At 38.9% G+C, this 14254-nt stretch overlaps 1 protein-coding gene across 4 annotated transcripts in view; it reads left to right on the top strand.

Moving 5' to 3' along the window:
* The window catches only part of Tbc1d8-9 (TBC1 domain family member 8/9), a 131539-nt gene that overhangs the window by 74845 nt on the left and 42440 nt on the right, over positions 1 to 14254 (top strand). For all 4 annotated transcript variants that reach the window (XM_075364417.1, XM_075364419.1, XM_075364416.1 and 1 more), the window contains exon 10: positions 8110 to 8147. In XM_075364417.1, coding sequence (XP_075220532.1) covers positions 8110 to 8147 — 38 coding nt within the window. The remainder of the gene's footprint in view (positions 1 to 8109; positions 8148 to 14254) is intronic.

The raw sequence follows: 14254 nt of genomic DNA, 5'->3' as shown, positions 1-14254 counted from the left end.
GACGTAATGTTAGGTAAAATGCAAAATCCAATTTGTATCAATGTTCATTTTGTAATTCAAATCATTATTTATATCAGTGTAAAGAATTTTTAAATTTGTCCATATATAATCGTAAAACCTTTTTGGCAAATAATAATTATTGTTTTAATTGTTTATGTAAAGGCCATTCTATTAATCTGTGTTGTTCAAAGAGTTTATGTAAGATTTCTGGTAAGAAATGCAATACACTTATTCATATGGACAAAATTAATTATTCTAAGGTAGATGGCAGTAAGCCTGAAAGTATAACCTATTGTTTATTTAAAAATCAGTCAAATGAAAATATAATTCTGTCAACAGCTGTATGTAATACTGCTGATATACATGGTAGTACGTATTCATGTAGATTACTGTTAGATTCTGGTTCACAAGCAAATTTTTGTACATTTAGTTTTGCCCTCAAATTAGGTCTTAAATTTAATAAAAATAATCTACCCATTTCAGGCATAAATAATTCATTATTTCAATCCAAATACAGTGTTACACTTACATTGCACTCAACGTTATAAATACTTTTCGTACAAGGTTCAATGTGCTGTTTTACCGGATATTACTGACAGCCTTCCTTTATCCACATTTGACATATCTCATTTCAAATTACCTCATAATATATTTCTGGCTGATCTCAGTTTTAATGTACCAGTTAACATTGACATACTAATTGGAGCTCAATTTTACTTAAGTCTTATTCTTCTTGGGAAATTCATTCGTAATTTCAGATGTCCTATTATACAGGAAACTAAATTAGGATATATAATTAGTGGTCGCCTTCCTAATAAAATTGAAGGTAACAATAATGTTCCATCTTGTATTGTACGTAACACTTAAAAATCTATCTACTATACTTGAGAATTTTTGAAAAATCGAAGAAATTAATACTGATGCTTCAGGTAATGAAACCTCAACACGTGAAAAACATTTTCAAATCAATACTACTCAAAACAATCAGGGGAAATTTGTTGTGTTGTTACCATGCAAAGATAATAAATAACATTCAACTAAGTGATTCTTTTGTTAATGCTAAAAATAGATTCTTATCTTTAAAAAGAAAACTAATTAACAATACCAACCTTAAAAAGGACTACTTCACTTTCATTCAGGAATATTTAGAATTAGGTCACATGCCATTATTCAATTACAGTGATTTGTTAATTAACAAATTGAATGTGTGCTATTTACCCCACCATCCAGTATTCAAGCCTTCTAGTCTTAACTACTAAAATTTGAGTTGTCTTTGATTGTTCAACTAAAATCAATAATGGCCTGTCCCTTAATGATACTTTATTAGTCGGACCTGTAGTCAAACCAGGTCTATTTTCCATATTGCATAGATTCAGAATCCATAATTACGTCATTACTTCTGACATAGCTAAAACGTATTGTCAAGTATCAGTTACATCTTGTGATTCCAATTTACAATGTATACTTTGGAATGATTCTCCAGATCAGGAGATAAAACACTACACATTACATACGGTAATGTATGGGACCAGTTGTCACCATATTTGGCCACACAATGTTTAATTCAAATTGCAAATGAAAATGAATTTCCACTTGCATGCAAGTCCATTCAAAATGATTTTTATGTTGATAATCTCATAACGGGTTCAGACAACTTTGAAGAAGTTGTTCAATTAAAAATTGATATTTCTAAATTATTACAACAATATAGTTTTCCACTCCATAATTGGTTTTCCAATAATAGCATCATTTCTACTTCTGAACACAATACTTCCATTCCTTTAAATAAAAAACAGAACTTACTTTAGGAGTTCTATGAAATAATTCTTCAGATAAGCTACTTTTCTAACTACTCATGCTAATGATTCTAAAAAACACACTAAAAGAAATATTCTGTCCACCATAACAGGTGTATTTGATCCTTTAGGATTGGTCCTATTGTTTTCTCACATAAACATTTTATGCAATCATTGTGGCAACTTAAAATTAATTGGGATGAAACATTACCCAACACGTTATTAACACAATGGCTCAATTTATACACCCAGTTGCATTTGATTGAATCTATTAAAATAAATTGTTCCATCAAACCCAATATTGATAGTATAATTAATTCTATTCAAATACATGGATTCTCCGATGCCTCCATAAAGGGCTTTTTTTTTTTTTTTTTTTTTTTTTTTTTTTTTCTTAAACACCCCCAACATCCCCGGCCTCCGCCGTTAGGCTATGCGCAGGAATGTCGGAGTGTCGTGGCAGTCGACTGCCCCCCTGTCTTGCCTTTTCTTTGGCGTCCCATCGGGGTCCTCTCAGTTTCATCAGGATGCAGCAGCCCTCCCTTCTGGACAACCACTACATCCCTCCACTTAGAGGCTACCCTTCCCGTCCCTACACTAGGTTGCCGGCTACGCATTGCGCGAAGCCGGCAAACCGCCGCGTCCCCCTCTCACACCTGAGGGTCCCAAATGCATCATCGGAGCACCCCAACTGACCTTCATTCTTGCATATGAAGGAGCCAAAGCGTCCTCTGCATCCAGGCTGCCTCCCTGGCCCTGCACGGCGACCACGATTCGCCCCCTGTATTTTATTTATTTATTTATTTTTCCTCCCTTCAGTTGCAGCCCATCACGTTGGCGTCTGAACTTATTCCTCCTTCCGCAATCCGCGGGCACGTTCGCTGTGAGTGCCCTCGTAACCGTTAGAAGGAACACAATCAATAAAATAAAATAATACCACAATCATACAATACAAGGAAAATACATAATAAATGAAACCCACTTCATGTTGTCTCTTCGGCGATGTCACCTCTAGCCGTGGCCCTCCTGCACACGGTCGAAGCGATCGTGCTTGTCATCTCGAGCCGGCCGTAGAGTACCAACCACAGTGACAATGGAGACAATGAATTCACAATACCATACAACACAAAAATAATATATATAGTAGAAGAAACACACAGTATACTTGCTAGGGACATTGCTGCTTACCCGCGCCTAGAAGTCTTCTCCCCACTCTCTTCCATGTACCTCCTTCGTCTTCAGGATGCTAGCCACCATGCTCTGTACCGCATCCCATTCTCTCTTCCCTTTCAGCATGTGAGCTACAGTTGTTTCTGGAGTGAGGCCATCTGTGCCATGCCTCTGCCGGACCACAGCCCACCTTTCGCACTCGTAAAAGGTGTGCTCCGGCGTGTCATCCTGACCGCAGTAGAAGCACCTCGGTGTCCGTCTTCTCTTGAACCGATGTAGGTAGACCTCGAACTCCCCGTGTCCAGACAGGAACTGCGTGAGGAAGTAATCTACCTCCCCATGCCTCCGCGTGACCCACGGTCCCAAGTCCGGGATCAGTCTCCTGGTCCATGCCCCAGCCGTAGCCGTTCTCCACATCTCCTGCCAGTTGACCATCAGCTGCCTCCCGGCTTCCGCCTTCGGCGTTCCTTCGTATGTGGAGACCAGCTGCGTGGCCCGCAGCTCGATGGGAGGCACCCCTGCGATGACTGCCACTGCGCATCCAGATACGGTGCGGTACGCCGATGTTATGCGAATCGCCGCTCTTCTGGTAAGGGAGGCTAGCATCCGTACGTTCTTCTTTCTCGAAAGTGCGTCCTTCCAGGCCGGGACCGCGTACAGCAAAACGGAGGAAACCACTGAAAGGATCAGCCGTCGCTTGCTCGCCCGTGGTCCGCTCTTGTTGCCCATTAGTTTTTGTAGAGCGTCTTGTATCTTCTCGGCCCTCTTAGTGACCTCTCTGAGGTGGGTGTTAGACAGCCCATTCTTGTCAATCCACACGCCCAGGTACTTAGCGCAACCGGACGTGTGGACCCGTACGTCGTCTACCATGAAGGACATTCCTCTCAGTCTTCTTCTGCCGGTGATCGGGACAGCTGCCGTCTTGTGCGGTGCCAGTCGTAGTCCTCTCTCCCCCAGCCATCTGCTGACGACTGCCACCGCCAAGTTTGCCTTATCTTCTACCTCCTCCTCCGTCCGTCCCGACACCATCAGCGCGAGGTCATCTGCGTACGCGACCGACTGGCATCCTTCCGGGAGTTCTTCCCGCAGAAGGCCGTCGTACGCGATGTTCCAGAGAAGAGGCCCAAGCACCGACCCCTGCGGAACGCCTCCAAACATGTTGAAGTCATCTTCTCCTTCCTCTGTGCGTACCCGCAGAGATCTCTCATGCAGATAGTCATTTATTACGGCGAGCAAGTAGCCGCTGATCCCTCTCTCCCGGAGTATTCCCATGATCACTCCCCATGGCACGCTGTTAAATGCATTCCTGATGTCTAGGAAAATGATCAATGGGATTTTCCTTCGTCGCCACGTGCCTGCCGACTGAACTCTGGCCCACTCTAGCACCCGTCGGACGGCGTCGACGGTCGATCTTCCCCGAACGAAGCCGTACTGGTCTGGGGAAAGACCTCCGCCCGCCTCAATCTCCGACCGCAGTCTTTCAGCGATCAGTCTCTCATACAGCTTTCCCATCGTGTTGATGAGGCAGATCGGCCGGTATTTCCTGGTTTCTTCGGCTCCCGGTTTCGGGAGGAGGACCAACCTGGCCTCCTTCCAACAGCCGGGAAAACTCCCCGTGGACAATGCCCCACTGAACATGTCTAACACCGTCCACGGGTGCCTATCCACCAACACCTTCACGATGGACCCAGGGATGTTATCTGGGCCCGGGCTCTTCCGCAGGCTCATCTTCTTGGACGCCCACTGTAGTTCTTCTACAGTGAAGCGCCTTTGTTGATCACCAGCTATCGGTTCCCATTCCTCCTCTTCGACGTGGAAGAGCTCCGTTATCGCTGTGAGAGACTGTTCCCTTGTCAATGGGGTCAGGCGCCTACCAAACTTCTTGGTGACGATCTGGTAGGCCCTGCCCCACGGATCTTGCTCCAGGTCTTCCACGAGGTGTTGCCACGCCTCTTGTTTGGCAGCCTTAATAGCTCTACCAAGGCTTCTTCGTGCCGCGTGGAACACCTCCGTTTCCTCCTGTAGGCGCTCAGAGTCCCTCCGTCGTGCGCGCTGCATCCTCCGCCTTGCTGTTTTGGTTTCACCACGTAGTCTCGCAATGTCCCTGTTCCACCAGTAAACATTCTTTACGCGTCTTCCAGGCTGTGGCCGCTGCTTCACACATTCCCCCTGTAGGATGGCCATGAATTCCTCGGGGGTGTCCATAAAGGGCTATGATTGTTGCATTTACATAACTTATAATTGTAATTTTCATAACAACTTTCATTTTAAATAAGAACTAATCATGCAATTTCTTCTAATTTACTTTGTTCTAAATCAAAATTGGCACTCTTAAAACAAATTACACTTCCAAAACTTTGTGTGGTGGCTTACTACTTATTTGTTTATTATTAGAGGTAATTAATGCCTTAAACATACAGTTTGATGAAATCCGTTTATACACAGATTTTACAATAGTGCTACATTGGATTCGTGGACAACAATGTAATTGGGAAATATTCATCAGCAATAGAATTTCTGAGATTTAACAAATTACCACAAATGCTAATTGGTATTACGTCAAATCTTCTGATAATCCAGCAGTTGTACTGTCTAGAGGTTGTTCACAAAGTAAATTAATTGACATGTCACTTTGGTGGCATGGTTTGTGGCTTTCACAAACTTCTGCTCATTGGCTGAAAGATATTAATATTACCTTTAATAACTGTAACATAAGTGCTTAATGTCTAATAGAAAAATACAAACATATTGTAACATCATTTGTATCTACTGTTGTATTTGATTACACAGAATGATTTTCATCACTACCTACTCAAATTCGTACTTTTAGTTTTTGTTTCAGATTTATTCATAATGCCAAATCAAGACATTCAGAATGATTTTCTGGTCCTTTAACTACTGAGAAATTAAACAAAACTCTTACCTTTTTTATTCAACAATCGCATCACATGCATTTTAGTGACAAATTAAATAATCTTAAAAACAATCAAACTATTTCTAAACAAAGCAAACTTATTTCACTTGATCCATTACTGGATAATTCAGGCTTACTTTGCGTAGGTGGCAGACTGCAACACTGTTACATTACCAACTGAAAGATCCTATTGTTTTACAACGTAATGCTAACATCATGAAACTGAATGAATGAATTAATGCTGAACACTTGCGACTCTTGCATGCTGGTGTTCAACTTATTCATCATACGTTACAACAAAAATATTAGATAATAAATGGTGAGAGAGTTATTTCCTCTATCATTTGTAAATGTGACATGCTTTCAATATATTGCAAAAACCTTTTTAGATTCAAAAACATAACAAGTATAACAGCTTGTTCAACTACCACCCTCCAGAGTAATTCCTTCCCAATCATTTTCTACTGGCGCAGTAGACTATGGCTGTCCAATTATAATTCGTCGTGGTGGGCAGAAGTCTAAAACATTAAGCAAATCTTGTATAGCACTTTTTTTATGTCTCATCATTAAGGCTATTCATTTATAATTAGTTTCTGATCTCACTTCATAGTCTTTTATAGCAGCACTTAAAAGATTAATATCCCATAGGGGCATTCCCACTCAAGTTTTTTCAGTTAATGGTCCTTTAAGAAGACTATTCATAAATTATCCTTGTTGCCAATCTCAAATGATTAATTCAAATAATATATTATTTTTGTGTAATATTTCATGCACTTGTTTTCTTTAATTTCATTTGAAAGTATTTTTGTAAAATGTCCGTGAACACTTATAAATATTGTTTTAAGTACATATTTGCATTAGTTTAATTATGATTATGTAAAATGCAAATTACTCAATTGTATTATTATTTTAACAATATGTTAATCATGTTATTGTCCATATATACAACTAAACTTGTTATTCATTCACATAAAATACTTCATTATAAATTGTACCTTTATGTAACTTATCTGTAATTGCAAAAATCATATGACTCATGTTATTATTTATAATAATCTAATTCATATATCATATGATTTTTGGCAGGCAGGTTGTATAGACTCAGATTTCATAAAAAATTCACTAAAGATTGTCACTCAGATTTTTAAAATTCACTATTAATGAGAAACACTAATTTTCATTTAAAATAGGACTTTTGATGATTCAGAAACTCTGTACAGTTCACACAGTTCCTTTTGGATGCACTTGGCTCCTGTCAGCATCACTTGTTTTTTTTTTGTCTTCAGTCATTTGACTGGTTTGATGCAGCTCTCCAAGATTCCCCATCTAGTGCTAGTCGTTTCATTTTGGTATACTCCCTACATCCTACATCCCTAACAATGTGTTTTACATCACTTAGCTGTTTACATTTCACTTGGCTCCTTTCAGATGCACTCTGCTTCTGACGATGCAGTACCTCTGTACAGTTCACACAGCTCCTTTCAGATGCACTCGGCTCCTGATGATTCAGCGGCTACGTACACTGTATAGGCACTGCACTTGTACACTGTATAGGCACTGTATAGGCACTGCGTACACTGTGCAGGCTCTGCACAAGTTACTACAAGTCTCCAAGAACTCAAAAAGTCTTCTTTCACTCATTACATGATATTACATATATTAATATAATAAATTTACATAAAGATTCACAAGATTAACAATGTTTTATATATATGAATGATATTTACAATTCATAATAAAAATAATTATAATTGCAAGTACATAAAGACTTAATTTGTTTAAAGAATCAGCACCGATCTTGACACCAATAAAGAAATGGTTAGTCTATTTTATTACTTGAAGTTGTTAGCATGGATGAAGCTAGAGTAGTGCCTGATATAATTGCCTTAGAAAGGAAGAAAGAATAAAAAATAAAAGATAAGCTACTGAATTACTAAAATTGATTGAAATTGAAGCTGTTTAAAAGAAACACCAATAAATATAAAATAAATTTTACAGCATTGATGCTACATTTTCATAATTATGGTATATATATTAAATATTTAATTAGGAAATTCTAGTTGTCTTAATCAAAGGAGTACTTTTAAAATGTTTTATTTTAATTATTAAGTTATTTCTTATTTTTAACATGTCATAAATGAATAATGAAGTTATAAATATATTTATGAAAAAATCAAAGACTTTTTCAATTGTATAAAATAATTGTAATATTCTATTTGCTTATTTCAGGAATTCAGATGACAAAACTTCTGAAGACAACTTAAAAGGTATTCATTTAATTATTTTTTAGTAAATATTTTTGTAATTTTTTCTGAAAAATATGTTATAAAAGAAAAATGAAAAAAAAATTCCAGGTGTGTGTGTGTGTGTGTGTATATATATATATATATATATATATATATATATATATATATATATATATATTTACGATGAATAATAAAAATAATTATAATTGCAAGTGCATAAAGACTTAATTTGTTTAAAGAATCAGCACCAATCTTGACACCAAATAAAGAAATGTTTAGTCTATTTTATTACTTGAAGTTGTTAGCATGGTTGAAGCTAGAGCAGTGCCTGATATAATTGCCTTAGAAAGAAAGAAAGAATAAAAGATAAGCTACTGAATTACTAAAATTGATTGAAATTGAAGCTGTTTAAAAGAAACACCAATAAATATAAAATAAATTTTACAGCATTAAGATGCTACATTATATATATATATACAAACACACAGATCACTTTACTAATAAAATCCAATATTAAACCAATATTAAATGAAATTTTAATCACCATTACATAGTAAATGGGTAAGTTAAACTTGCCATATTAATTCCAAGAATCGATTTTGTCATGTTCCTGAATTTTCAGTTGATATTTAATTCTATAAATATATTAAAATAAATTGTATTTGTAATTTGTGAATTTTGAATTTGTTGAAAATGTTATTGTTTTATAATTTTGAAATTAAAAATTGATTTGGACACTACATGACTTCCTTGTACGCCTATTAAATTAGATATACACATTTTTTGCTCCACTTCATTTAAACTTATTTCATTTGAAAGTGTGATACGATCCTCCAATTCTGTAACAAAGTGGACAATTGCCGAAATATTAGTTTCTATTAACATTTAATATTTATACAGTTATTAATTCAACAATCTTACATGAAATATTAGGATGGAGTAATAGCCCCTTTATTACTTGTATTACTAGATCAGTATTATTTGTGTCTTCGTGAGTTGCTGATAAATGAAAGTTTCAGATTTTTGGTGTGTCATATAAATAAAAGTTAATAATAATCAAACCATTCTGTTTAGTGAACTCCTGTATACTGGTTAAAAATGTTAATTTCGATCTCAGTGTGAAATATTCAGTTTTATTATTGGATTTTTTAGTGAATAATCAAAAGTGAAAAAGAAACAATCGTACAGGAAAAAGAAAGATAACATTAAGAAATAAACCTCAAATAAACGACAAGAAGATAAAGAGGAAGAAAATGTTAAGAACAAGGGAAGAATAAAAAAGTTAAGAGAAGGTGATAAATGTAAAGAGGAAGAAGATGAAAAACCAAAGAAAGAATAAAAAGGAAGAAAATGTTGCAAACGAACTACTAGACATGTGGGTGGCGAGTTGCAGCTAGATGTCCTTTAAAAAGCATCATAGTGGATTTCTCTGCACCGAAAACCATCTTATGCTGAAGACTCCACAACCTGAAAACCTTGCATGCCTGTGTCGCTCTGAGCTCTATCTTGGCACGCAAGTTGCCCTTGACCATCAACCCTCATCAGCATAAACCACAATGCGGCAGCCACTGGGCATCTGCAACTGCATGAAAGAGTCGAATTCAATGACCCAGATGAGTGGACCTAAAACACTGCCCTGTGGACAACCTTTTGATAGGGTCTTTCCTATTTCCAAGCTGCCGTCGCAAAGGATGACAGTTCTGTTGCTGAAATAGCTCAAGAGAGTCCTAATCTCATTTAGCATGCATCCACGCTGCTGAAGTTGAAACAAGGCAGAGGGCCACCACAAGTTATTGAAGGTCTCGGATATGTTCAAAAAGATGCCGATTACATACTTACATTTGCTGGATGAAGCCAGATCCATTACCCTAAGAATTGCTCCTCTGTGCCTTTGCCAGGGTGAAAACCATACTGGTCATCCATCAGCATGTGGTTAGAAGTCAACCTACTATTAATGCGGAGATACAAGACCTTTTCGAAACCCTTACCTACTACAGGCAAGAGCGTCAGAGAGCGGTAAGAAGAACTTACAGTGAGTTCCTTGTCGTCACCTTTGAAGAGCAGTTTCAACTTACCACGTTTCTAACACACTGGGAAATGTCCAGCAAAAAGCATTCTATTAAAAACCCTAGTCTAGGGACCAAGAATTACTGGCAACATGCGAATAAGGAGCTCTACTGTGGTACCATCATATCCGGGGGCTTTATTCCTAGTCAGGCTACAGATTACTTGGCAGACTTCCGCCTCAGTAATCTCGGAAGACAAATTCTCAGAGCAGAAATCTATGACTTAGTGCGAACACGTCAATGATAAGAGGTTTCGCTAATCTCAATATCATCTGGAAGCAGATTGTTCATCAGAAGAGGAAACAATCTTTGTCTATGACAACTCCATCCTGGTCAAGAGAGCCGACAGAAGAATGTCTTTTTTCTTCTTATGACCGAGTACTCTATAGATGACACCCCATGGGTCTTTATTTCCTTGCTTTTGTACAAAAGAGTGCCAGGAAACACGCTTAGAAGACCTGACCTTATGAAAATACTAATTCCTTTTCCAGTGATAGTCTGCAAGCAAAACTACATGCTGATGAGGATCATCCTCACACTGTGTGGCTATCCTGAGCCGGCTCACAGTCCTCTTCAGCGCGGTCAAGTCCCGAGTCCACCATCCAGCTCTTTCTCTTGACCTGTGCCTCTGGGAATCGACTGTTCAACAGCTTCAACTACTGCAGAAGAAAAATTCTCTGCCAGGTCATCTAATGGCAACTCGTCTAGACTTGAGTAAAAACTCAAAGTCTGGCCACAAGAATATTTGAAAACCTTAGCCAATCCGCCTGCCTGTGCAGGAAGTACCCCTGCTGAACAGGGATGTCCCCCCTATATGCATCACGCAGCCCGCCTACCAACTCAAAAACAATTAGTTGATCACTCGTGCAATCAGTAACTACTGATCATTTCAGAATTCTACGTGGGATATCCTTACCAATGGTAACATCAATGTTGGTACCATGGAAGCTTTCCGCAACCCAACTGCACCAGCAAAAGTAGACGATTCGCTAGCTACATTAAAAACATCAAAATGGTGCTGCGCAATGAAGCCTTCAATCAATTCGCCACCATCATCCATGATCCCACTGTGCCAAAGAGGTGATTTGGCATTTGCATCAACAATTATAAGAATAGGACGACTCTGTGCCAAAGAGGCGATTTGGGATTTGTATCAACAACTATAAGAATAGGACGACTCTCTACTAGCCTAACAATTCTATCCCATTTTCCAAATGCTGTTAAGTGGGATCCCTCTACTGAAAGTATGAGCTAACAACAATGAGGTCCAAACCATTCATGGCAGGCTTGACAATGACATGATGTGTGTCAGAGGCCTGCCATATGAAGACACTGTCTAAAGACTTTCTGCACAGTACGACGAACTTACTGTCTCCAACGAAAAACTTTTTCCATTTGGGGAATCTTGGCAGATCACCCTTGACCATGTATAGTTGTTGTAGAAGAACAACATCGAGGCTCCGTTTTTCGACAACTTCACCTAACTCAACTTGAACCACATAGGCACCCTGGGCATTTAGCTGATTGAACCTAACCATTGGGAGAGTTGAAGTAAATCTCAACTGTTCTCTTGTAACATCCACACCTTACTATTCACAGAGTGCCTATGACTCTTGTGCAACCTTTTACAGTTGGCAATGTCAGAGCCTCTTTTTTCTGTGGACAGTCGTCACATTTGTGGCCCTCTTCACCATAATGCACGCAGACTTGGAAAATTCTGCATACTTGCAGAATTTGGCCCTATGGCGAAAGCGACAACATTTGAAGCACCGCTGCACATCAAGGTACTCCTTGATGCAGCAAGATGTGAATTCCAGAAAGATTGTACCCTTTGACAAGAACTTCTGGAAGAGACCATTGCCTAACTCAAATACTCCGTGATACCATGGGGCATCACGCTTCCCTGTTTTGAAGATAAGCCTCCATTCTTTCCTGAAGGTAGCCTCGTCCAAGTCTGCATTCTGTTCCCTCATGAGGGTTAGAACCTCGTCATCAGAGAGGCTACGGTCTATGTCATGAACTATGACACAGGGCCTACGACCGTGCTTGAGGTCAACCTTGACCTCAAGCTTCTTGTCAGCAGAAAATTCCTGGAGCCTGTTTTTGAACTACCTTGACCTCCTTGGTCTTGGAGGCCAAATTTTCTCATAGCCTTCTGCCACAGCAAAAAAGCCTTTCTGAAGTTTTATCAAACGAAGAAGAATTGTCTTCCTCACACCTGAACCAATGCTGCCGGCGAGAACAAGAAACTGAATTAGGTAGTCCAAGTTGCCCTGGACTGCCTGGGCCAGCTGGGCAGAACTGCCAGGTCTATCCATCGCTTTATGGAATGCCTCTACTGCAGGATTAGGTTTACCCCGGGTGGGTGTCCCTGTATCTCCATCTGGCTACAGGTGCGTTTTGTTCAAGCCCTGTGGTAAGTCTACTAGTGGACAGTGTTGAGCCATCTCTTTCGAATAGACAAAACCAAATGATTAATTCCTATGTAGCTTGCATTAAAACATAACCAAACTATCCTACCTTTGATATGGTGTTCTGCAACCTGTATCTTAATTGACATCAGGATCATGAAAGGTGTCAGAGCTCAGTACCTATTCTTAGCTCTAAATATATAATTACCTCCAGTATCTTCTCCCCCTTTGGCAGCCTTCTCTCATGAATTACTGCTTTAGTTTTTGTCAATATCAAAAAAGAACATGAATCTGGTTATCTTACGAAACAAATTCTTTGATATTGTAAATAGCGTGAATCAACATATTATAGTTTATACAGACGGCTCTAGACACGACAATTCTGTTGATTGTACTTTTGTGGTTGGCAATAGGACATACATGTTTGGCTTTCCCAGTATCACCAGTGTTTTCTTCACAGAGCTGTTTGCAATAGCAAGGCCTTAAATATACTAAGTCCAACATTCTGACACGTACTTGTCTGTTCAGATTCCACCTGCAAGCCATTAGTGATATTTATTCTAGACAGGCTGTTGTCTGTGATCTACAGCTTATAATTTCCGAAATGACTAAATGCAATACAGCTATGAGCTTCTGTTGAACCCCCAACCATATTGGAATTTCAGGCAATGAGTGTGTGCAGATCGTGCAGCAAAAGAGGCTTGTTTGCAGCCTTCTTTCACTAATTGCGTTGTTTCGAATGATCTTGTCTGTTTTCTGAAGAGTGTGGTTCATGATGAGTGGCAGAGTGAATGGAATGCTACCATCAGTAATAAACTTTGTCCAGTTAAGGACACTGTGTCACCCTGAAGCTCCTCATGTATTAATAACTAATGTGATGAGGTTATTTTTTCTTGTTTGTGAATAGGGCAGACTAGGTTCACTCATGGATATCTGATGACTCAGACTGATGTACCCATTTGTGTCTGCTGTGACTGCCTACTGACTGTGCACAACATACTAGTGGACTGTACACAGGGCATTTCATAATGCTCTTCGGAGTTTCGAAAATTCATTAACAAAAAACTATTTCACTCATACGAATAAAACAAGTACTGTACGAAAGAGTACTTCAAATAGTTTTTTCCACATATACTAGGCAGTTAGTAAGCCATTTGCTCGCTTGGCGTTGACAGCAGAGAAAATGGCTGCCACGGGAAGCGAGAAGTTATTTTGTGTGTTTGAATTTCACTTGTCAAAGTCAGTAATTTCTGTGCAATGTGCGTTTCGGTTGAAATTTCATAAGGAGCCACCAAGTGACAATTCAATTTGTGCATGGTATAAACAATTCAATGAAACTGGTTGCTTGTGCAAGCGAAAATCAACTGGTCGTCCGTCAACCTCAGAAGTCAATGTTGAACATGTGTGTGCAAGTTTCATTCGCAGCCCGTCAAAATCGACTGCGGCTGCAGGCAGAGAATTAGGAATTCCAAAAACAACAGTGTGGAGAGTTCAACATAAACATTTATTATGCAAACCATACCATCTTCAATTAATCCAGCGTCTTTATGATGGAGATAAAACACGTAGGCTCAATTTTTGTTTACAGTTACAGAAAAAGATGTTGTTAGATAAGGTTTTCTAAACAAGATAATTTTCAGCGATGAACGGC

The sequence above is a fragment of the Lycorma delicatula genome, chromosome 4, assembly GCF_047948215.1.
Source record: "Lycorma delicatula isolate Av1 chromosome 4, ASM4794821v1, whole genome shotgun sequence".
NCBI lineage: Eukaryota > Metazoa > Arthropoda > Insecta > Hemiptera > Fulgoridae > Lycorma > Lycorma delicatula.
The sequence above is the reverse complement of the archived record's forward strand: the minus strand, read 5'-3'. Positions and strand labels throughout refer to the sequence as shown.